Source organism: Rhinopithecus roxellana, chromosome 8 (genome assembly GCF_007565055.1).
Source record: "Rhinopithecus roxellana isolate Shanxi Qingling chromosome 8, ASM756505v1, whole genome shotgun sequence".
Taxonomy (NCBI): domain Eukaryota; kingdom Metazoa; phylum Chordata; class Mammalia; order Primates; family Cercopithecidae; genus Rhinopithecus; species Rhinopithecus roxellana.
The window spans coordinates 33,851,727-33,877,297 of NC_044556.1; the positions used below are offsets into that span (position 1 = coordinate 33,851,727).

At 45.5% G+C, this 25,571-nt stretch overlaps 1 protein-coding gene across 6 annotated transcripts in view; it reads right to left on the minus strand.

Annotated features, from left to right (window-relative positions):
- Positions 1-24,419, minus strand: part of LOC104658933 (adenosine receptor A3) — a 37,965-nt gene extending 13,546 nt beyond the window's left edge. The window contains exons 1-3 of one of the 6 annotated variants that reach the window (XM_030934966.1): positions 16,622-16,822; positions 15,961-16,139; positions 8,570-9,698 (exon numbers count right to left, since the gene is read on the minus strand). In XM_030934966.1, coding sequence (XP_030790826.1) covers positions 9,092-9,613 — 522 coding nt within the window. In that variant the 5' untranslated portion in view covers positions 9,614-9,698; positions 15,961-16,139; positions 16,622-16,822 and the 3' untranslated portion in view covers positions 8,570-9,091. Of the gene's footprint in view, positions 1-63; positions 171-8,569; positions 9,763-11,748; positions 12,858-15,960; positions 16,140-16,621; positions 16,823-24,135 lie in introns of those variants that run through there. The other 5 variants (XM_010359076.2, XM_030934968.1, XM_030934967.1 and 2 more) reach the window with 5 other exon arrangements.
- Between the last annotated feature and the right edge of the window lie 1,152 nt (positions 24,420-25,571).

The following is a 25,571-nucleotide window of genomic DNA, read 5'->3' on the forward strand; positions in this document are numbered from 1 at the left end:
AGTGCAAAGTCTCTGGGAAGGCCACAGCTTAAAAGGCTGGAGCTGTTCCTTCCCCCATCCTACCTGAAAAGAGAGCCAAGGAGAGTAGAATGAAGAGCCACATGACTGGAAGGAAGCAAACTTTCAACTGGAATGATAGCATGCACCCAGGGAGCCCAGGAATTCTGAATCTGTTTAATGGAAACACATATGCTTGAGTTTAATATGGCTTTATTCTGGTTTGAAGAGACCAATGAAAAAGGAAAACAACCAGTTTGTCCAAGCAGTGCTGCCATGTATAGGTACACTGCACAACGCACCACACCACATGCTCTTCATAGACATAAACTTACTGACCGGGCAACTAAGAAAATTCTGGGCAGTAGAGATCTCCCTCCTGCATAAATAGGCTCTGGCCCACACTCAGAAAAGCACACGCAGACAACCATCACTGGTACCCATTTGTATATGCTCTACTGTGCCCTGTCCTGCTGCCAATGGTCCTGGTATCATCAGAGGCCACTTTTGTCTGTCTACCACTCTTGGAAGCCCAATTTCTTATAAGTTGGAAGGAATCCTAGTAATCAGATTCCTAACTAACCCAGCTCCCAAGTGGACACTGCAGGCTCATCTGGGGAGTACAGCCAGAGGTGGAGCATACCAGCTGTCAGTAGCCTGCATGCCTGGGACCTGGAACATGTGAGCAGGTGGAAGTGTGGGTGTTTGGATGGCCACAGTTGGGTTGCCGTCTTCAGACTTCCTGAAAGCTTTCCTGAGAAGAGCTGGGACAAAGCAAGAAGATTCGTCTTTGCAGCAGCAGCAGCTTCTCCTGCTTCTAATGGGACTCTTGTGCTCTGACCACTGGCTTTAAAAGTTTGAATTATTGAATCACCTCTCAGGTGAAGTTAAGCTGGGTGCTACTTATCACATCCCAGAGCCAGCACGTCCCATCAAGGGTCATACATAGATTGTTCAGGTTATGTAATAATGTCCTCTCTGGAGGAAGGGGGGCCTGTCTCTAATTAATGTGAAGTCAGCATGTGGGCCAGCAGCAAGCCTGCATCATGGTAGGTTTTTATCTACATCACCTCAGTTGCTCCTCATCAAAAACCTCCATGAGTTTCACAAATAAATTACATAAATAAAAAAGGAAGGAAGGAAAGGAGAATCTATGGATCAAAAGGGACTTAAGAGACATATTGACAAATTATAATATGTGGAACTTACTTGGATCCTGATTGAAGCAAACAATTTAGAATATATGGACAGCGATACTATTAGGATATAATTCTTCAGTTTATTTTTTGAGATGTGATAATGGCATTGCCATAGCCAACCTTCACGATGGCTCCTGGAATTCATGCCCTTATGTAGTCCCCTCCCACACTGAATCAGGATTGGCCTGTGTGATCAATAAAATATAGCAGAAGTGATGGCACGTGATTTCAGAGGCTAGGTCATAAAAGGCGTGCAACTTCCACCCTAGTCTCTCATGCTGCTCCCTCTTGGGAAAGTCAGCCACCATGCTGTGAGAACTCTGAAGCAGGCTATAGAGGGGCCCGTATGGAAAAACCAATTCACCAGACATGTGAGAGTCATCTCAGAAGTGGATCCTCCAGCCACTGTCAAACCTTCAGAAAACTGCAGACCTAGCACACTCATGAGACACCATGTATTAACCACCCAACCATGCCCCCTGAATTCCTGACCCATAGAAACCATAAGAGATGATAAAGGATTGCTGTTTGAAGCCTCTAAGTTTTGGGTATAATTTGTTGCACAGCAATGAATAATTAATACAAATATTGTGGTTATATTTTTAAGAGGCAGTCTTTATCTCTGACAATACTTCATGCAAAACAAATACACTCAGCATTGCTCAGAGATGGCAACATGAAACCAAAGAAAGCAGCAAAAAGAGAAATGGATTGTGCACAGATATCAGCAAAATGCCCAAGACATGAAAAAGTATCTTTAAAGTAAATGAAAGTGCTAGAGTTACAGAGAATGAATAATGTGTCTACTAGTATTCGGAATATTACTTGGTGTATTAATTCCATAGAATTAACTTTCATTCTATTTAGATGTATAAATAGGAGGGTAAATAGGCAATAAGAATAAACCAAATACTTTTTAAAACATCTTTTAGAAATCCAAACTGAAAAGTTTATAGATGAAATAACTTAATATCTAAAATTTCAAGATAGTCAAGCAGGGTAAGTGGATACAGGCACAAATGAAACAAGATTGGCCGTAATTTGATAATTACTAAACAGGATAATAGATAAATAAGGGGTCCTTCTTCTAGTCTGCTATAGTTTGCATATTTGACCCTCCAAACCTCACACTGAAATTTGATCCCCTATGTTGGAGGTGGGGTCTAGTGGGAAGTATTTAGGTCATGGGGCGGATCCCTCATGAATGTCTTGGTGCTGTCATTGTCATCACGGTAATGAGTGAATTCTCAATCTATTAGTTCCCATGAGAGCTGATTGTTTCAAAGTGTCTGGCACCTCCCCGCACCCTGCTTCCCTTGCTTTCACCATGTGATCTCTGTATGCTGGCTCCTCTTTGCCTTCCACCATGGGTGGAAGCAGCATGAGGCCCACACCAGAAGCCAAACAGGTCCCAGCACCATGCTTCTTATACAGCCTGTAGAACTGTGAGCCAAATAAACCTCTTTCCTTCATAAATAACCTGCCCTCAGGTATTCTCTTACAGCAACACAAACAGACTAAGACATAGTCACTCCACTTTTGTATGTTTGAAGTTTTCCATAAGAAAAAGTAAAAATCAAAAAACAAAAACAACTTCGACACAGGTATTATTAACCTGATCTTACGAATGAAGAAAATTGAGGCTCAGAAGTTTAAGCAGCTTGCCCACATTCACACAGCTAGTAGAGCCACTGCGATTTGGTGGTAAATCTGGGAGGAAAACAAATATTGTGCTGCTTTCCCAATAGTGATAATACTGTAAAATTGTAGAGCATATTAGACTTTACAAAGGATCTTTACAGACATCTGTCATCTGAGTAGCTGGAGCAAGATGCAGCCCAAGTTTTCTTATTCCCATCATACTTGGCTACAGTAGCTAAGAGCAGAGTTTCTCTAGAAAATGTGCATTTGGTTAAAAGAAACTGAATATACAGGCCGGGCGCGGTGGCTCAAGCCTGTAATCCCAGCACTTTGGGAGGCCGAGACGGGCGGATCACGAGGTCAGGAGATCGAGACCATCCTGGCTAACCCGGTGAAACCCCGTCTCTACTAAAAAATACAAAAAACTAGCCGGGCGCGGTGGCGGGCGCCTGTAGTCCCAGCTACTCAGGAGGCTGAGGCAGGAGAATGGTGTAAACCCGGGAGGCGGAGCTTGCAGTGAGCTGAGATCCAGCCACTGCACTCCAGCCTGGGTGACAGAGTGAGACTCCGTCTCAAAAAAAAAAAAGAAACTGAATATACAAGTGGACTATGGCCAGACTATATATGAAAATAGAATCCTGACCTGCAACCTGCAGCAACCTGCTCAGGAAACCAACTGCTAATCAATAAATAGTAAGCCAGCCTGCTGTAAGTCAGAGTAACAGGAAGTCAGATTGCTATCTTAAGCCAGAAAGCCAAACAATAGCCCCTTTAACAATCAACCCAAAATGGCCAGGACTCAAAGCAGTCAGGCAAGAGACATAAATAAAGGGCATCTAAATTGGAAAAGAAGTCAAACTACCCATGTTTGTGGATGACATGATTCTATATCAAGAAAACCCCATAGTCTCAGCCCAAAAGCTCCTTCAGCTGATAAACAACTTCAGCAAAGGTTCAGAATACAAAATCAGTGTATACAAATCACTAGCATTCCTATAAACCAGGAACAGCCAGGCCGAGAGCCAAATCAGGAATGCAATCCCATTCACAATTGCCACAAAAGGATAAAATACCTAGGAATACAGCTTACCAGGGAGGTGAAAGATCTCTACAATGAAAATTACAAGACACAGAAAAACATACCATGCTCATAGATAGGAAGAATCAATATCATTAAAATGGTCATATTGTCCAAAGCAATTTACAGATTCAATGTGATTCCTATCAAACTACCAATGACGTTCTTCACAGAACTAGAAAAGATTACTTAAAAATTAATATGGAATCAAAAAAGAACCCAAATAACTAAGGCAAACCTAAGCAAAAAGAACCAAGCTGGAGGATATGACATTACTCAACTTCAAACTATACTACAGGACTACAGTAACCAAAACAGCACGGTACTGGTACAAAAACAGACACATAGATGAATGGAATAGAATGGAGAACCCAGAAATAAAGCTACACGTCTACAACCATCTGATCCCTGACAAAACTGACAAAACAAGCAGTGGGGAAAAGATTTCCTATTCAATAAATGGTGCTGGGATAACTGGCTAGTCATATGCAGAAGATTAAAACTAGATCCCTTCCTTACACCATATTCAAAAATCAACTCAGATGGATTAAAGATTTAAATGTAAAACCCAAAACTATAAAAACCCTGGAAGGCAAACTAGCCAATACCATTCTGGACATAGGAATGGGCAAAGATTTCATGATGAAATGGCCAAAAGCAACCACAACAAAAGCAAAAATTGACAAATGGGATCCAATTAAACTGAAGAGCTTCTCTGCACAGCAAAATAAATTATGGGAAAAGTATTTGCAAACTATTCATCTGACAAAGGTCTAATATCCAGCATCTATAAGGAAATTAAACAAATTTACAAGAAAAAAACAAACAGCCCATTAAAAAGTAGACAAAGGACATGAACACTTTTCAAAAGAAGACATACATGTGGCCAAGAAGCATGTGAAAAAAAGTTTAATATCACTGATCATTAGAGAAATGCAAATCAAAACCAAAATGAGATACCATCTCACACCAGTCAGAATGGCTATTATGAAAACGTCAAAAAATAACAGATGCTGGTGAAGTTGCAGAGAAAAGAGAACACTTAGATATGCTGTTGGTGGGAGTGTAAATTAGTTCAGCTGGTATACTAATTGAACCAATTACTAAATAAAATTAGTTCAATTCATGTATAACTAATTTGTGAAAAGCTGTATGGCATTTCCTCAAAGAGCTAAAAACAGAACTATTATTCAACCCAACAATCCCAATACTGGGTATATACCCAAAGAAATATAAATTGTTCTATCATAATGACACATACATGTGTATGTTCACAATAGCAAAGACATGGAATCAACATAAATGCTCATCAATGGCAGGCTGGATTTAAAAAAAAGTGGTACATATACACCATGGACTACTATGCAACCATGAAAAAGAACAAGATCATGTCCTTTGCAGGAACATAGATGGAGCTGGAGGCCATTATCCTTAGTAAACTAATGCAGTAACAAAAAAACAAATATTGCATGTCCTCCCTTATAAGTGGGAGCTGGATAATGATAAAACATGGAGACAAAGAGGGAAACAATAGACACAGGGGCTTACTTGAGAGTGGAGGATGAGAGAAGGTAGAAGAGCAGAAAAAATAATTGTTGGGTACTAGGCTTAGAACCAGGGTGATGAAATAATCTATACAACAAACCTATGAAGTTACCTATATAACAAACCTGCACAGGTATCCCTGAACCTAAAACAAAAGTTTAAAACATAAAAAAAATTAAAATTTTTTTAAAAGAGACATTAAAAAATACCCAGGACTTAATTAGTAACTGAAAAACTCCCCTAATTTTTGTCCCCAGTTTCAACTTAGGATCAACCAAGAAAGCCAAATATGTGCCCCCAGTTAATCAAATAGGCTGTCCCACTTCTAGTTACCCTGCCTACAGCTTCACCATGCCAACAGCCTCCAATCAAGGCACACCTAAAGCCTTTCCCTTTTTTCACTGATGAAAAAAATTGATTGAACAGCCATTAGTCGAAGATGGCTCTGGCGCCTTGGATTCCGACATAACAAACTGAAACCCAACTCAGTGCAAACAGTAAAACAAAACTTAAGCTTAACCAATCAGAAAACACCAAGCTAACCTTGAACTAGGGACTTTCCACTTTAACCAATAAAACATATTTTCTTTGTCTTACTTTCACAAATATCTCATGAAAGCTTCCTCTCTCGCCCCCTTTGAGGGAGCCCTGAACCACTTGCAGTCTGGTGCTACCCAATTCATGAATCATTGAATGCTCAAACAAACTCATTAAAATTTGAATGTGCCTTAGTTTGTGTTTTTATGCTACTATAAATGTTTCCAACTCTTCTGCCTACCTTTGAGTCTCTGCCAAAATGCAGGTGACTACAGCTGACCCCCTTGCTATAGCAAGCTCAGAATAAATAGCCTTTGCTTCTTCTCATTAGGTGGGTCTCTACTTTTTTCACCAGTTGACTTGATTTTAAAAATAAAGCAAATAAACCCAGTTACTCAACATCCACCCTAGTTCCAGCTTATTCATATGGAGGAAAGGGAGGAAGCAAACCTCAGTTTTGTCTGGGTGGCCTTTTTCATCTTATTCCTTTAGAATAAAAGTCTGCAGTCATCCTTTACCATTTAGCTGAAAGAGAGCAAGCCAGAAGAGGGGCTCCTGGGAGATTTCTGTGACACTAATCTCTAAACCTGAAACCAGAGTGGATCTTGTCACTTCTAACCAAGCTCCTCACCGTGATTCTTCATTCATCTTTTTTGAGTTTACTTTGAAAGACATTTATTTTCACTGTAAGGACTCCTGGGCTTATGGAACACCTTAAGTCAGAAGATTCCCGTTAGACAAAAATAAAAAAACAACTCCCAGCAAGCTATCAGTGGACTTGCTAAGCAGTGGCAATCAGAAAAAGAAAAAAAGAGAGAGAGAGAGAGACAGAGAGGAGGAAGAGGAAGAGGGAAGAAAAGAAAAAAGTAAAAGCAGTTCTGAAACCCAGGAGCTAAGGATACCAAATGACTCAGGACAGAATGCTGTTTTGTCTTGAGGGAAGTGGTCCATTTAAATCAAGTTTTAAAAAGCAGGGCAGTGTTAAGTGTTTCTATGGCAACGTAGTGTACAACGTAGTGTATCTACGTTAGAAGCTGTTTGTAAATTAAGAAGCATGGTGTGGGGATTACCAGGAGACTGAGGGCTGCAGCACCCTTCCTCTCATTTCTCCAATGGGGCAAAAGTTGTTCCAAGGTGAACAGTGTGCCTGAGACTCCCGAACCCCTAGAATAAACCTAGGGCCTCATCCTGGAAGTGCTTTTAAATACCACAAATTAGAGGGGAAACACCTAGAATTATTGATTCCTGGGCTGGCAGGAGGAGAAGCAAGGCTCCTTTGCTGAAATGAAACATTAAGATAAATTTGGTTATCAGGCTCTGGGCTAAAATTAGGTTCAGGATAAACCTTCAGGACTGACTAAGAATTAATTTCATTTTCAGATACGCTTACCCACTTTGATGTTGTTTAATTGAAATCTCCATCTTATTGCTCTTGTCTAGCTAAAATATTGTCTTGAAAGTGAGAGTTCACAGCAGCAAATTTGGATAGATCAAACCAGAGATGACACCTTGAATCTCTAGAACCACATTCAATGCTCAGAAGATGTGACTGGCACTCTATCCTGTCTAGTATCCTGATTAATTAGAGATCAGCAATAGTAGCTAAGGCAAAACTCTGGAAGTCCTCAAGTGGTGTACAAAGCTGTAGTTTGTACCTATCTGTTAATCGTACGTAAGATGAGCTTGAAAGTTTGGGCTTTAATGTTACAAGTTCCTCTTTATGTCTGAGAATCGGTGGCAAGAAACTTGAGTTCTGCAAGGCAGGGTTAAGCTTAAATTCTGGCTCTATTATTTGTTAATCATGAAACTATGGACAAGTTACTTAACTTCTCTGTGCCTCAGTTTTTTCTTCTGCAAAATGGAGATGATCACTATAGTGGTACCTACCTCACAGATTGTCAGGATCAAAGGAGGTAATGCATGCAAAGTACTTAGTGCATAGAGAGTGCTCCACAGGCCAGGTGCAGTGGTTCACACCTGTAATCCCAACACTTTGGGAGGCCAAGGCAGGAGGATCATTTGAGGCCAGGAGTTCGAGACCAGCCTGAGCAACATAAAGAGATCCTGTCTTTACAAAAAAAAATAATTAAAAAATTAGCTGGGCTTGATGGTATGCACCTGGTCCCAGACACTTGGGAGGCTAAGGTGGGAGGATCCCTTGAACCAGGGATGTTGAGGCTGCAATGATCTGTAATCGAGTCGCTATGCTCCAGCCTGGGTGACAGAGTGAGACCTTGTCTAAAAAAAAAAAAAAAGAAAGAAAGAAAGAAAAGAAAAGGGCTCAACAAATCATAGCTATCCATTGTCTCTTTTTGCCCTACCCCCACTACTCCTATGAGAATGAAACACCAGGGGAAATGAATAGGATTCTTTCTCTCACAATAGATGAATGGTTCATAAAGTTGACAAATGCTCTGATGAACCCAGGAATAAGGATCAGGGTGCTCTGGGGCTAAGAGTAAGAAGGTGTGTATGCTACCACATGGCTCCAGGTAGCAAGCAGGTTGAGTGCCAAAGACAGCCAGCTGGGTCTTTAAGCTCCAAGTTACCCCAGCAAAGAGCTACATGACAGTTAGCTATTATCTTTTATTTACTCAAAAACATCCACAGGTGAATTCAGCAGTTTAAGTCCCCCTTAAACTCAGTTCATTCCTTCTGTTCCCAATATCTCCTAGGCATCCTCCGAGAGCAGGTTCTCTGCTCAATTCTACAATGACATGGAACTGAGTCACCACCACACACATGTTCAGCCCAACTAGAGCCTTTGGTCAGTAAATCAACTAGGCACCCTTCAGGCTCCATGACTTATTCTTCTATTTGGGAAGAAGGAAAACAGACAATAGTATCAATAATACGTTGTCCTCAAGTCAGGCCTCCAAAATACTGAATAGAGAAGAAGGACAAGAGAAAATGAAGTGGAGGAAGAGAGTAGTGGAGTGGGGGAGATAAAACTGGGGAACACCAGAGATGCTCCCACCTCGGTGGAAGTAATCAAGGATGTAAAAATCCCTTGGCCCAGGCATACAGGCCCTTAAGTGTTTGTTGATGGTGAATCTGAAGGTCAGTGAGACAGAGAGTCATCTCTGATGGATAACTACTCAGAATTCTTCTCAATGCTTGTGTCCAAAGAATCAGAGGGATGGCAGACCACACAGGCTTTGAGGATCAAAAGGTAGGTTTCCTTGAACTTCTTTATTTTATAGGCGTAGACGATAGGGTTCATCATGGAATTGGCATGGGACAGCAGGATGCCCACGTACAGCACAAGCTGTGGTACCTCACCATTAAAGTAGATGATGCAGTTGATGATGGATAAAGGCAGCCATGACAGAGCAAACAAGAGAAGAACCAGAAACAAGGACTTAGCTGTCTTGAACTCCCGTCCATAAAATGCACCTGTCTCTTTGGAGTTAGAGAAGTTCTGACTGAGTTTGTTCCGGATGATGTAAAAGATGTCAAGATAGATGGTGCACATGACAACCAGGGGGATGAAAATCCAGGTGAAGAAGCTGAAGTATACCATGTAGTCCATTTTTATGACAGAAAGGAATTGGCATGAAAGGAAGGTGACATTTCTGTGGTACTCTGAGGTCAGTTTCATGTTCCAGCCAAACATGGGGGTCAGTCCCACCAGGAATGACACCAGCCAGCAAAGGCCCAGGGCCAGCCATATTCTTCTGTGAGTTGTGATCCTCTTGTATCTGTGTGAATGAAGAGAGCCAGTGAGTCCACAGCAGGAATTGCTAAAGGGTAGGGGAGATGGAGCTGGTAAAGGAGAGAGAGAGAAGTGAGATAAGGCATACACTCTCTTAATTCTCCAATCTTCTGCTAAGGAAGGGCAGCATTGATATTCTATGGTGATTTCAGCTAAACTCCACTGAATATGAAGACAAGATGTGCAGACAACGATTGGAGAAAAATCCAGGAAACTTCTATGGGGACTTTTCTAAAGAAGAACACTCTCGAATGGATAAGGAAGATGTTGCCTACAGTCAAGTGCTTACGTGCCCCACTCAGGGCTCCACTTCCTGAGAGCTATACAACAGTTACCTTTTTCTTTCTTTCTTTCTTTTTTTAACTCAAAAACATCCACAGGTGAATTCAGCAGTTTAAGTCCCCCTTAAACTCAGTTTACTCCTTCTGTTCCCAATAAGGCGTAAGCCCAAGAATTATTCGATTCCTGGGAGCTAAGATTCATCTATGTCTCTGAGGATTGTCTGCCTGGTGAGAAATGATATTCTCAAAGTAAGCTTGCCTGCTGCTCTTGGCACTGTTCTGTTTGGCTGTTGTGCAGATTCTCATAAATTATACTATGCCTCCCCAACACTTCCCCTCTACCTGTGCCTGCTCCTGCTTCTCTATCTGCATGGGCATCCATACTTGGTATTTGAGTTAAATGAATCAATGAAGTTACAAAATTGTGTTGAAGTGCTTCAGAGACCTGAAAAGACTCATCCAGTAAGAGTCCTCATTTCTCCTTAAACTGTCCTTCCGGACAACAGCCTGTACAGACCACAAAAAGGAAACAAATATAGTTAAGTATCAGTAGATTTTTATCTCAATTACATCTCACAACAAACAGGAGATGTTTTATTATAACCTCCATTTTACTGATGGCAATTGTGAAAATAATAGTAATGACAGCCACCATTTATTGAGCACAGACTGTGTGACTGGTATGTTTCTAAGAGCTTTACATATACTAAAGCATTCCATCTTATGAGGATAGTGCAATTATCCCCATGTTATAGATTAAAAGTGAAACACAAACAAGTAACTTCTACAGTTGGAAGTGGTGGGGCTAAAACTAAAAAAAAGGTAAGTCTGAGTTCCGAGCATCGTAACCACCGTGATACAGAGTGGAAACCAAAGGAGACAAAGTTAAACAACTTGTTCAAGATCAGATCTCACATCTGGGATTTGAATCCAGACTATCTACATCTAAAGCTTGTTTGTAGCTCCCTCACTCTGCTCTTTCCTCCAGAGAAGTGAAGAGAAACACGAGACCAGTGCAATTTAGGTCGCCCAGGGAAGTAGATTTCTCCATTTGGCAGTCCGTTCTCTTCATATAGTCACATGTAATGAAAAATATTTTTAGGAAAAAAGCTCTCACATCTCAGGAGGAGGAGGAGGAAAAAAAAAAAATATATATATATATATATACACACACACACACATACAGGATACATATATTTAATATAATAAATATATATACATAGAAATATATATATATATATATATATATATATATATATTCCAAGAATCCCTTTCTCAACATTGAAGTGGGCACAGAATAGGAAGCAAAGATAAAATAATAACCTACATTTGCAAAACAATAGAACCATCGGTTTATCTCCTCTTATTCTTATCTGCCTGCTTCTCCTAAAATAATACGTCTTATCTTAGTAGGCTTTTATCATTTCTAAAACTGAAGAGAATTTTTTACTAATTAAAGATGCATCAAGATTTCATCATTTCTAGCCAAGGGTTAGTAATTATAGCTGGAGGGATTGAGCACCCACCCCTATCAGTGGGGAGAGGACTGGAGCATTCCTCTGATTCTAGCTCCTGAATCCCAGCTCATTGTTGCTAACCCCCTCACAGACCATATCACAAAAAGACACTTACTGCCCTCTTTCAACATCAAGGGCCAATTTGGATTCATATTTTACTCAAAAAGTCTGGGCTCTGGGCTTTGTAGTCTCATCTCCCGGATGCCTCAATTGCTGCCCACCCCACCCTGCAGGCTACCTGATGGTAAGCTTGACCCGCAAGTATCGGTCCACAGCGATGGCCAGCAAGGACATGATGGAGGCGTGGGTAAAGATCAGCAGTAGGCAGGTCATAAAAAGGCAGCTGTAGAAGTGGATTGTGATGCCCAGACTGACGACAACAGCCAAAGGCATGACCAGCACCCCAACAGCAATGTCAGCCAGGGCTAGAGAGACAATGAAATAGAAGGTGGTGGTCTGCAGGCTGGGGTTCAGCTTGACCACCCAGATGACCAGCACGTTGCCCACTATGGCGCAGAGTCCAATGAAAATCTCCATGGTGATGTAGGTAACATCGGTCAATGACAGAGCAGTGCTGTTGTTGGGCATCTTGCCTTCCCAGGGGAACCTCCACAGGGACAGGTGAGCCAGCAAGATCCGTCTGTAGGGCCAGTGGGCCTAGCTCTCTCCAGACGTCTTCCCAGAGGTCCATGTGCAGTCACAGTCTAAAACTCCCAACTCGTTCATTCCTATTCTTTTCTGGTGGGGTGATCTCTTAGAAAGGGCTCATCACAGGTGGATCTCTTCCAACCCCTTTACGTGCTGCACATCCTCAGATTCCCAGAACCCTGGAGGACAGTTCTATATGGACTGAATCTGAAAGTGCTGCTGCTCTTAGTTCCCCAAACCTATGCCCTCAAGGCCTCTGCCTGCAGCTTTTTGGGTTTTTGAGTTCCATCGAGATAAGCAACCCTCTTCAGGGGTGTTTCAGGAAGTGAGATGGGCCAAGAGGAAGTACAGAGCCAGGAACTCTCAGCAGAAAGATGGAAAGAGCAGAGGAGGAGTCACGAGTGGTACAGAGAAGGCTCAAGACAAGATTGGGTATCAGAATTCATTCATTCAGGGACCAGATGACAGTGCAGGATCAGGTGGGAGAGGAGCTGGAAGCACTGACTATGCAATCTTTCTGCCAGCTTAGCAAGAAGATCTCATGACAAGCAGGCAAACAGGGGAAGAGGAACAAAAGAGACTTTGGTGGCAGCCTCCTAACCTTAACCGGAACTATTCCTGCTAAGTTCTTGCTTCACTGAGCACAGCTGATACCCAGCCTTTGCAGCAAAGATCCTTGGTCAAAGGGATAGGCAAAGATTCCCTGGTCAGAAGGGCAAAATCTCAGCACCTCTGCGAAGCATCACACCTGCTTAGCCTCCACCTCTGTTTCTCACCTCAGACCCCAGCAAAATCTGGACACTGGCAGCCGGCCAATGTCCAACCCTATGTGAGGAACGACAGAGGAGCGGAATGACCAGACATACAGAAGGAAGGGAAAAGAACGAATGCAACAGAATCAAATGGCATGTGCTCCTGCCCACACTCCCTAAGCCTCAGCCCCATCCCCGCAGGAACAGGCAACTGCCTGGGAATCAGCCCCCTCTCCCTGAAGCTGCTTACCTAGTCACCAACTTCTGGGAACGAGACACTTGCACACCATTGTTATTTGGGGAGGCCATCTGGTTCAGGTGCTTCTCAGCACCACCCAAAGGGATTATTTTAACCAGGCATGTTAGAGAGGCAACAAGAAGGAACACTTGGACCGAAGTCCACACAATAGCTTGAGAGCTTTATCATTTTTACCTTAAGCATCTAAATATGTACAGCCCAAAACAAAATTCAGCAGTAACAACAATGGTGTTCTGGTGTTTACTAACAAACACTTCGGAGTGGGGCATAATGGACAGGCCTCTGCCTGGGGCCCATCAGGGTCCTCTTATGAGTTCCTCTGCTTTGGCATCATTCATTGATTCCGCTCCCTACCACCACCGCTGTATCCCAAGTTGATCCAAGTCTTACCAAATCCCATACTCGTCTCTGCCAGACTTGTCATTTCTCCCTGAGCAAACTCCCCAGACATTAAAAAGGGCAGTCCTCTCCAACTGAATTTCCATCATTCTAGTATTTTCCAACATCAGTTCTGCCCACATCCCTGCACTGCTGGAACTTGAAAAGCTTCATCAGCCTCCAATGCATCCTCTGACAAATGTTTCTACTGTAATTGCTTTCTTTACCTGTGCTTCAGAGAAGGAAGTTACTGAGAGAAATTTCTAAGAGGCTGCATGCTACCAAAAAACAAAAAACAAAAAAACCTTTCTCACTATATAGCACTCTTTGAACCTTGGTTAAACACTGCAAAAAACCCTCCCTCCCCTACTCCAGTATATAGGTGAGTTCTTTTGTAATCAGTCCATCTCAGCTGGGTCAGAGAAACCAAGGAAAGGGGTTTGTGTCCAAACACAGCATGCTGTAGGCAAGATAACACATGAAAGAATAACCCACTAGAGAGAAGAAAGGCAGGAGACACACTTAGGGTCACCAACCTGGCCATCTCTGCTCACCTGGGAATTCTACCCTCAGAATTTTCTGCACATACCATGGGGGTTTCTTTTCTGTGAACAAGGGAAGCCCTTCCTTCATGTTCTCTGAATAGACAAGGTCCATCACTGCTGGGGTTGGGGCTGGGGGTGATTTGAGAACAGAGAGGAAGGACTTTCACAGTCACTTAACATTTTGACCTGGAACCCGGCCCTAAATTGAAAACCAAAGGGCAATCTGGGAAAGAGGACAGAGAGGCTGGGACAGAAGACCACCTCATTTGCCCATTCCTACCGCTGCACCCACAGCCCATGGCACACAGCCATTCTTGGTCATGCACCTCATCACATCTCAAGTAGGAGATGCTGCAGCCTCCTACTCCGCGCCTCAGGCAAACAGAGGAACCATGCCAGAGCTCAACACCCAGGATGACTCCTGCCACTTCTAAACCATTTAGTCTGTGCATTGCCTCAGGATCAAGTCCAGACTCTTTAGAGTGGCTTACACCCTTCTGATGGGTCTCCCAGTCTCTGCAGTCTCCTGTCACCTGAGTCCGCACAGACACCATTGGCTCCACTATGCTGAGCAATTCGTGGCTCAGAGTCATTCTCTTTCACTTCCTTTCCCCTGTGCACACACTCTTTGCCTGGTTTGCAGGGCCCTTCTGCCCCAAGTCCACCTAGAAAACAAATACTTTTCCTTCAAGACTGTTCCCCAACAGGACCTTGAAGAAAACTTCCCAGTCTTCACTTCTCCTCTGGGACAGCACTGTGCTGTGTGTATATGACTTCCCCACTTAGCCTGTGAGTTCCTAGAGGGCAGGGACCACCACTTTCCATTTCTGCATTTCTCGCCCCTACTATGATGCCTGGCAGATCATAGGTGCTCAGTACATTTTTGATGAATGAATAGGAAAGCACTTCAGTGAATCAGGTGGCATAAACTAGGCATTGGGTATATAAGGAAACAATAAATCAGCGAGGACTCTTAAGTGCTCTCCATCACACCAACTACTCAGTGTTAAGCAGCTTACATTCACAGACTCATTCAATGCTCTTGAATGAAATAGATACTACCATTATGCTGAGCAACTTGAGGCTCAGTGGGGTTAAATAACTTGCCCAAAGTTGTAAGCTAGGCAGTGGCAAAGCCAGCATTCAAATCTAGGCTTCTGCTTCGGAGCCCAGGTTCTGAATGGCAGCCCTCAGTAAGTAAATGAGCAAATAAATTACACAAACATTTCAAAAGTACAAGGAGTCCCTGGGTTTGATGTTGCCATGCTATCAAAATCAGTAGAGATCAGTATTCTCAGATCTAAAAAAAGAAAGTAGCCACCAAGACTATGGCCACAAAGCGCAAGTATAATGTAGATCTGGCAACTGCTCTGAGCTAGGAAGAGATGGCAGGACCAGACAGATGACTGCATGAGCAGACCGCTGGTAAGGTTGGGGCCCCAAGGTGAGCTCTGGGCCAGAAAGGAAAACATTTTTATTGGATCAAGGTGCAATTTTTTCTATTTAAAAAAAAAAAAAAAAATATATATATATATATATGTATGTTAACTGTGGTTAACTGTGGTTCAGGAGAATTTCCCACCTAAAAGAAAGGCCATGGCTGTTTTCAATTCTGCTAGAAGAGGCTGGGTGTGGTGGCTCAGCCTGTAACCTTAGCACTGTGGGAGGCTGAGGTGAGAGGATTGCTTGAGGCCAGGAGCTCAAGACCAACCTGGCCAACATAGTGAGACCCCATCTCTATTTTTTTTACTTAAAAATAAATTTTAAAATTCTACTAAAAGAACCTGAACTCCATCAGGGAAGCAAAGATCTAGGAGAAACCATTGGCTTAAATCACAGGAAGAGTGACTGGAGGGGAAAGGCCTCACCTGTCCCAAGCCCTGGCCTGGGGCCCACTTGGGTCTGATGCAACTGGGCAGAGCTCAACCACAAGGCTGCAACCTTGCCCTTGGGGTTCTGCTTAACAATCTAAGAGGTTGGCAGGAGAGATGATTCATCTGATCCTTTGCAGCTTCTCAGAAAAGCCTAGAAAACCCTAGCTGCCAGCCTGTGAAAACAGCAAGATGCAGTGTTAGCAGGATCCCAGGGAAAAGGCCTCTGGAGCCCTAGAGCTGGTCCCCGGGCAGCTGAGACCGGATGTCAGGCAGGCGAAAGGTAGGGCTTCTGCCCAAGGCTCTCTCCCACCCCACGGCGGCCTGCAGAGTTGCGCAAAATTAGCTTGCCCACTTCCTCTTGGCCCCATCACCACTTCCCCAAAGCCTTATATTTTTATAGGGCTTCATGTTTGCTAGCCGACAGCAGAGGCTTAGAAAAGACAAGTGTTCAGGGTCAGCCCTGAAGGTGCCGCTCCCTAGGCCCCTCCCCCACCACTCTTCCGGTTCTGCCACTCCATCAAGCCCTAGGGCAGGCTGGGCCTTCCCGCGCCCAGGGGCTGGTCTGGAGCCGCTCTCCACAGGGGCCTTCTAACCAGGGCCCAGCCACTGAGGCCAATCCAAGGAGCCCAAGACTCACAGGCTGTAGTCTGAGTACCTGGAATTTCACTCCGTGCCAGTGTTGGTGGGAGGGAGGGTGAGGCCTGGAAAAGGAGGTCAAGGTTCCTTCACTCTGAGCAACAGGAAATCCTGCCCAACGAAGGGGAAATGCTCTGGGCGCTCAGCCTCACCCACCAGACCCCCTACCCACACCGAGTGTGTCAGGAGGTCTCCAGGCCCTGGGGGAAAGAGAAGGATTCAGCTAACTGAATTCAAGGCACTCAGAAAGTGAGGAAGCGTTTCAACTGCCAGAGTCTCAGCACGGTAGCATCACCTTCAAGCGTCTGAAAGAATGACTCCTGCGTCCCAGCTGAGGCGCTATGCTCAACGGTGGCCACCAGAGGGCAGCACGTTCCTGCTGTCATTCGGGACCCAGGCTGCTGCTGAGAAAGAACGGGAAGAACTTGAAACGCTCCTTTGAAACTGCTTAACCAGCAACCTCAGATGGTGCAGAAAATGAAAGAAGTGAGAATTAAGGGAAAGCAAAGGGGACAAGAATAGGTAGCCAACTGCCTAAAGTCAATCCAATCCCATAGAATATTCCTGGGCAGTACCAAATTCAGTCCTGCTGACTCCAGAAGGTTGAGAAGCAGCTTTGCCTTTCAAACCTGTGACTGTTCCAATAAACACAGTATTTGTGTTTTGCTTTGTCATGTGCAAAGCTCCTCACACAGTAAACTTTACTGAATTAACTCAACAACCCCACAAGACAGGTATCACCAATCTCATCTCACAGAGGAGGAAACTGAGGCGGGGGAATGAGTGATCTGCTCAGGATCATACACCGCCAGGCATGGTGGCTCATGCCTGTAATCTCAGCACTTTGGGAGGCCGAGGCAGGCGGATCACGAGGTCAGGCGTTCTAGACCAGCGTGGCCAACATGGTGAAACCCCGTCTCTATTAAAAATACAAAAATTAGGTGGTGTGCGCCTGTAATCCCAGCTACTCAGGAGGCTGAGGCAGGAGAATCGCTTGAACCCGGGAGGCAGAGGTTGCAGTGAGGTGAGATCACACCACTGCACTTCAGCCTGGGCAAGAGAGCAAGACTCCCTCTCAAACAAACAAACAAAAACAAAAGCAGCACCAGGATGGGAGCCCAGCTCCTGGTCTCCTTGCTTAAGATGAGAATGGAGAAGACCAGGAGGGATTTGCCAGTAAGGGGTTGCAGTGGGATTTTTAGCCACATACGTCTTTGATCCTTCCCTTGGCACCTGTGAACCTCTGACCTATCCTTCCCCTCCTGTAAGTGCAGGTCGCACTGGTCAATTTTCCCAGCCTTTGCTGGAGAGCGGCCAAGAATTTTACAAACGCCCTCATGTCTCTTGCCCACCCAGCCTCCTCTTTGTCACAGCCCTAGGCTTCTGGGTGCTCAGGCCAGGTGTCCCCACCCCTGTCAGGGGTTATTCACCGTGGCAGGGCCTCATCCCTTGATTTCACCCGGGAAGACTTTGGATCCTGATGTTGATTCTCATGCCCTTTATCTAAACACCGGGAGGTGTAGGAATGAGTTCTGGATATACCAACTACTGATCCCAAATGTTTACAGCAGGGCAATGTCCTGGTCTCCTTCTTTTAACCTGCTACCTATCAAATGGGACAAAACTTCTCAGAGAATTGCATGCAAACCCTACCGCCACAGTGGGAGATAAGCAACCTCCTGATTTTGATGGCATGTGTCTTCCCCTCCTACTGCACAAGGTCCTTTCATAATTATTACTGTAAGAGCTGCCATTGATAAAATGCCAATTCACATGTGCCAGGCACTTCACCAGGTGTTTTGCACACATCATTCACAATTCTATATCAATCCTGCTGGCAAGTATTATTAGATCCATTTCACAGATAGAAAACTAAGGCTAGGAGAGAATTGACTCACTCTGGGCAGCACAGCAGCAAATGGCAGAGCTAGGGCCTGAACCCAAGTCTATCTTGGCTGCAAAGCTCTGACTCTTTCAATGAGCCACACAAAAACAGTCCAATATCAATTATGCGAAAATCCAAATTGCCATTTTGGGCAGACATTCTTCAGTATCCTAATGGGTAAGACTTGCTTCCTAGGCTGGGCCAGCTATTGAAGGCTGTGCATTCTATGTCAATTGTCTACTCTCCAGCTCTTGTCAAAGCTCAGCCAAGAGTTTTATTCCAGGCCCATGGAGAGCAGCCAGCAGGCCCTTCCTCTACACTCCCTACCCGCAACTCCTGCGTCTACTCCCTGATCAGACAACATTGCAAAACCGTTTTACTTTAGTTCCCTGCTGAAATGCCTTCCCAGATGACCTTAGTCCCTCTGCTTTTTATGAAAGGTTAATATTAAAAAACTGTCCTATGAAGTAAGTCTCGGCATTTCATCATGATCAAAGATACTATCTGTTGCTATGTCTCTTACATAAAGTATCATAGGATAAATTTCTCTGAGGAGTTTTAGTCCTGGAAAAGAGGTCATTTTTCTTAATAAATTAGACTGCCTTGTTCATCTGGCAGAGCTTTGTCTCATTCATTTGTGTGTGAGCAGCCAGGAGTGTCAGAGCCGATGTTCAGTCTCAGTAATCACACTTGGCTTAGGTTTTCTAGGATGTCTGCGTGCCCCAAATCATTCCTTGGCTACCGGTGTTTTAGTAATTCTGTCAGGCCCTGTTTTCATGAGGAGCTGCACGTCGTTTTTGGCAGTATGCAAGGTATAAGAAACAACTCCATAGAACTCATGTTAGAAGGAGTACGCATTTGTTTCCAGGCATATTGCAGGTTGATCGGTCCAGTCTGTCATGCAGGGATCATTGTCAGTACCCCCATGATTTGGGGGTGAGGATTTTTTTCTCCCACAAGTGGCCCAAATAACATTTTAGATTATCAATTTTGGCAAAAGAGAAAAAAACTGATGAGACTGAAAATGTCCCCTCATTTGAAGTGAGTCTTTTAATACAGCACTCATGGGCACCCACATCTGGCAATATTTAGGAAATGCTTCCTTAGGAATGGCGCTGGGTAAACCATAATGCTATGATTCCCCCAGGAAGAATGTATTTTTATTGATGTGAGCCCCACCTATTTCCACAAAGGACTAAAGTTACTGTCAAGCTGAGTCGATGGCTTCTTCCTCTGCACTCCCACATCAGCTTACACATTCCTCTCTTGGAGCACTTACTACACAATTCTGTAGTTATTTATTTACATGACAGCTTCTCCCACTAGCTGGCAAACTCCTTAAATGAAGAAATGATGCCTTATTCATTTTTGTATCTTCCTTCCACTCCCCTTCTCCCCAAAGCATGAAGATCCTAAAATACACCTGACACATAAGAAACCTGCAATAAATTCCAGTTGAATGTATTATGTATTATTCTCAGGTCTGTCTTCTCCTTACCTGTAAGAATGCTGGCTATACCTCTCTATGTCCAATGAGGAATCAGAAGGGATATTTGGAAGACCTCTCCCTAAACAAAAAGTAGATTTTTGCGTCTTCTACCTTCAATAACAAACCAGTACAGATAGAAAACACCATGTGACCTTTTTGGGTCTAGTTAAAGGAACCTTCAGAGAGAATGTCTAACATTTACATTACAGTTGCTATTTCAGCATTTTTACCTATAACAGTCCATTTCATTCCTTCATCTCTGTGATCTATCTCAAATGGTGCCCTTTACACACACACACACACACACACACACACACACACACACGCTCTCTCCATCCTCTCTGTGTATTTCCTATGCCGCACCTTCCACAGTCAGAGCTCGTTTGTTCATTTACTTGTCTTTGGTTTGTCCCCTTGCTTGTCTTGTTCACACTTCTATCTGCCAGACCTGGAACCACCTCTGGCCCTAGTTACCAGCTTAGTCTGACACATTACTCCTGATCACTGACCACTGATTTTGCCCCAAATCACTGTGTTCATGATGGGGTTTTTAGGGCGCAACACATTTGGAGAGAGATGGAACACCAGAGGGGATGGAGGCCCAGAGTGGCCAGTTCAAGGTCAAAACTGGAAAAGCAGCCAGCTTCCTTTGCTAGCAAGCCCCCTTCACTGGCTCCTTTGTCACTCTGTCCCCATTTTCTGAAACCTGGGCCAAAGAGCTTAGGGCCCTCCAATCAAGCACACAGCTGACCCTTCCTTCTTCATCACTGTACTTGCCTTTTGCCAGTTGGCCTGTCAACCCATGCTAATGGGTAGAACAGTGGGTGCTAATCAGTTACATTACCCCCGTCAGCAGTGCTGTTCAGGCCCTCTCAAGCTGTGCCTAATGGATGTCCAGCTGCAGTGAGACACAGCCACCTGTGTGTCCAGCATAGCACGTACTCTAGTGCCTCCTCACTGGGCATCAGGCCCGCCCCACTCCACTCAACCCAACGTGCTCCAGAGGAGAAATCACTGTCAGGCTCCAGCCATGTGTTTCTGAATATGTTGCGTCTCTCTTATTTTGAACTCTGTTTCTAAATGGATGACCTTGGCCAAACTGCTGAATCTCTGTGTCTTCATTTCCCCCTTTGATAAATAAGATACCTCTCTGCGGACTGGATGAAGTAACTCAGGCACGGCAGTTGGCACAGCACTTGGTCCCCTGCACCACCACCTCGGGCAGCTACCAGGAATGTGAGTACTACAGCTGGGTGGGGTTGGGGGCTGATGTTTCACTATCAGAGCCACTCCAGTGCCCAACCCGTGCTCCACTTCTACTTACAAGGTGCTTGGTGGAGGTTGAATTAAAGGAAAGTCATTCCACACCCACCACCCTGTGGGCTACTGAACTGTGAGATACAGACTTGTTGGGAAGCTACAAGGATGTGTTCCATAGACCCTGTCTTTCTGCAGGGCTGATCGTCTCAGTCTTTCTCTGGAGGTGCTCTATCCCTGTCCCAACTGCCCCAATGCTACCTCCAGCTTTAGAAATAGGAAGTATCCAAAAGAGATTGTGGGAGGCGGTACCATTTTCCTCTCCTTTCTTCATCCTTGCCAGGAAGCAGTGGTTTGTCAGCATAAGCAGGCCTGCTGGGTGGACTTTGTGAACCCCAGGGAAAGGCTGCCCCAGGTCTGACAGTTCACAGCTTCCAGACACATAGTCTTCCAGGTCACCAGCTCCCAAGAGCCACCCAGGCCCCCACAGTTGCTGCAGGTGAAGCCCTCTAAGGGCCAGATATCAAGAACTAGAGTATTCAGAGCAATAGTCACAGTTTCTGTTTCTTGAGTGTCATTCATTTTAGAAGGCCTCGCGGATCACTCAGCACTACTCACAACTATAAAGGGGCCACCTCCTGCGCAGGGTGTGAGGGTTGCTGAATAACAGCAACAAGTGGGGATTATATAGCCAACTCCAGCCAAAACAACTGTACATGGGCAAACACGGAGGCACATGAGGCCAGTAATTTAGTTTGCATTACATTTATTTGTATTTTCTCTTGACCTGAAATACAAAACATCCTCTAATCTTTCATTAACCCTGGAATCATTTCTGCTTTCAAAGAAGTAAAGAAATAGAATTTATTCTAGTTGGGAGTTTAGCCTCAGGGCTGGGCAGGGGAGCCAGGCTCTCCAGTCTCTCCTAGGCCTCCAAGATAAAATCTCATTCTGTCCTTGTCCCTCTAAGATAAGTCAACAGGCCTGCTCATTCCCAGAGGAAAGTTCGACACTGCTTCAGTGACCATGACTTCAGCAGGACCAACAGAACTCTAGGTCACTGCAGATGGTCCAGCCTATGCCCCCTCCCTCCCTCTACTCCACCCACGCCTAGTGCCCATGACTAGGGCTTTTTGTGTTATCTCGGAGTTGGCACCCTCTCCATTTCCTCCCAATAATGCTAGCTGTTGTTTCTGAGCAAATGGAACAAATGACCAACGTGAACTCCATGCTGTCTGCAAACTGGAAACATCTGCAGGGAGGCAGGGCAGCCCCTAGTTGGGGTGGCGTTGCACGGGAGCTGGTGGGAGGGGCTGTGGGAAGAAGGTCCAAGAATCTCAGGGAGGAGGGCAAAGGGTGAAGCCTCAACAGAAAACCACACATAGGCCGGGTACGGTGGCTCACGCCTGTAATCCCAGCACTTTGGGAGGCCGAGGTGGGTGGATCACGAGGTCAGGAGATCTAGACCATCCTGGCTAACATGGTGAAACCCCGTCTCTACTAAAAATACAAAAAATTAGCCAAGCGTGGTGGTGGGCACCTGTAGTCCCAGCTACTCGGGAGGCTAAGGCAGGAGAATGGCGTGAACCTGAGGGACAGAAGTTGCGGTGAGCCAAGATCGTGTCACTGCGACAGAGCAAGACTCCATCTCAAAAAAAAAGAAAAAGAAAAAGAAAAAGAAAACCGAACATAGGCACACAGGCCTCACAACCCCGTCCCTTCTTTTACCCTCCAAACATTCACTCTTTGCAGTGTCTTGACCAAGTGAAGGGAGGATGCACATATCCTTTTATAAATATCATTTAAAATGTTAAACTCTTGTGTGGTAAAGCCAAAATGGCTCTTAGAAAACAATAGGTACAACTCACCATTTCAGAGATGACGACAAAGGCCCAAAAAGGGAGTAGATGTAGTAGCTACAAGTAAAGTCTGGGCTGTGCAGCAGCTCTCACTTGTGATCCCAGTGCTCTGGAAGGCCGAGACAGGTGGATTGCTTGAGCCCAGGAGTTCAAGACTAGCATGAGCAACATAGCAAGGCCCTGTCTCTACAAAAAAATTCAGAAAAAAATTAGTTGGGCATGGTGTAAAAAAAATTATAGACCTACACCTCTAGTCCCAGCGACTTGGGACTTGGGAGGTCAGGGAAGTCAAGCCTGGGAGGTTGAGGCTGCAGTGAGCCAGGATCACACCATCACTGCGCTCCAGCCTGGGTGACAAGGTGAGACTTTGTCTTTAAAAAAAAAAGCAGCAGCAAAGTCTGAACCATACCCAGAGCCACCATCACCCCACTGCTAGTATATCAGTGTGCGTGCAGCGTGGGAACACACACACACACGCACAGACACATCATACCACGCTGCCTCCCTTAAAGTCATAGTAGAAAGAGTCACACCTCCCTTAAAGCCAAGAGCCATGCTCAGACTTCCCCATGCAGTAACACAATAATGGTAACACTCCAGGGCTGTCTTTGGGCCTGGATCACACTAGTACATCCTCTAATCTTTCATTAACCTTGGAATACTCTGTCAGAGGCTCTCCTTGATCCTTGGCATAGCCCTGTAATAGAGCCTGTCATTTTCATCACCTTTTCTTTTCACCGGTAAGGTAAAGATATTGACATTGAGCAAGGTCAAGCAACTTGCCCAAGTTTGCATTGCTAGCAAAGGGCAGAGCCCACCTTGACCTCAGGCAGTCCCATGGCCAGTTGCCTGTGTTACACTGCCTGGAGCCCCTCATTGAATCCAATTGCAACCTTGAGAAGTGGGATTGGCTCATTTCTGCAGATAGAAAACAGAGGCTGAGAGTTCAGAATCCTGAATTCAACAGAAAGACAGCCCTTGGTCAGCTCTTCCACTGCGGAGGCCATCTCTAGAGTGAGACCTAGTTCTTGACCCAGACTAACCTGGAAGTGATTTTCTGAGCATCACAGTGGCCGGCAGAGTGGGGAGGATCGATTGGCTCTTCCCGCCTGATTTCACCGGGGTCGCTGAACCAGAACTCCCACCTACTAAAAACTGAGCCTGGCTTCTCCTGTGCCTTGGGGAAGTGCTAGTTCTCTACCTTGTGGCCTGCGGTCCTCAGCCCTGCTTGTGTGAGGAGGGAGTCGCCGCTGAGAAGCTGTTCATGCCCTGGTTGTAGAGATTGGTAGAGGACAGGGGCGTCGTGTTCCCCAATGGGAGTTGGGGACGGTGCCAGTCCCCTTTCAGCAGATGACAAGGAAGAAGTTTCCTGCAGCAGCCAGCTGCGCCAGAGGCGATGCGCCCCAGGCCTCCTGGCAGCGTCTGGGTTCCGCGGCTGCACGGCCGCTCCCCTGAGCCTGGGAAGGAGGACACAGAGGCGGCCCAGGAGCAGCGCTGAGGGGGGCCCTGGCGCCGGGGACTGTGGCCCCGACAACCCCCTAGAAGTCGCAGTGGCGTGGGCTCTTCTACCTTGCTCTACTGCGGCTGGTAGAGGGGGCGGGACTCTCGACCTGATTCATCCGAGACACAATTTGAGGATGCTGGTGCTGCGCGGGCCCGACGCACTCCTCCGGAACTCCGGGAGCCTGGGAGGCCTGAGGGAGGGGTGTTCCCTGCAGCTCGCAGAGGTCAGCACAGCCCCGGCCCAGCCTGGAGGAAATGACCGTGGCGTTCCTACCATTTATGTCAGGGAGGGGCCGGGACCTGCAGGTGGGACCGCATGATTCCTGCTGGAGGACTGATTTGAGGCCAGTCCCTGGGAGGCTGGGAGTCCTCTGCACAGCCCTATCATGAGAGCAATTGGGTTTGCCCCCTGCCTGCCAGGACAGCACCCTCAGCACCCCTGTCTGCAGGGCCGCTGTCCAGAGCCGACAGCCCTCACCTCCCAGGGCCTTGCAGGCTGCACCTTGTGCTAAAGTTGGCCTAAGCAGGAAGCTGCTCTCAGGGCATTTGAGAGAGGGGAGTGGAAATGTGAGCCAAAAGGAAGTCACAAAGATCAACTTAAAAATAGCCCCCTCCAGGTCAGTCAGGAGGAGGAACTTGCAGAAAAGCCAAGTTCTGATGGTGATGGCTCAGGGCGACCTCAGAAAGGCCCAAAAGCAAATCAGCAGAGGCCGGGCTTGGAGCACATCTCATGCTCTTATCAGCCTCAGCAAACCACTGCCAAGACCTCTTCTTCTCCTTAGACTTCCGCCCCAGCCAGCATCTGTTTCCTCGCCTAAATTTAAACAACCAGGTTAGTGAACTCGAGAGAGCATTTCTGCCCAGGGAAAAACAGACCCTCCTACGTCCTCAACAGAACACACAGGACACACAATGACACCAGCCAAGGCCTGTGGCCTGTTCTTGGCTCCTCCTCAGCTTCTGCTGGGTGAGTGGG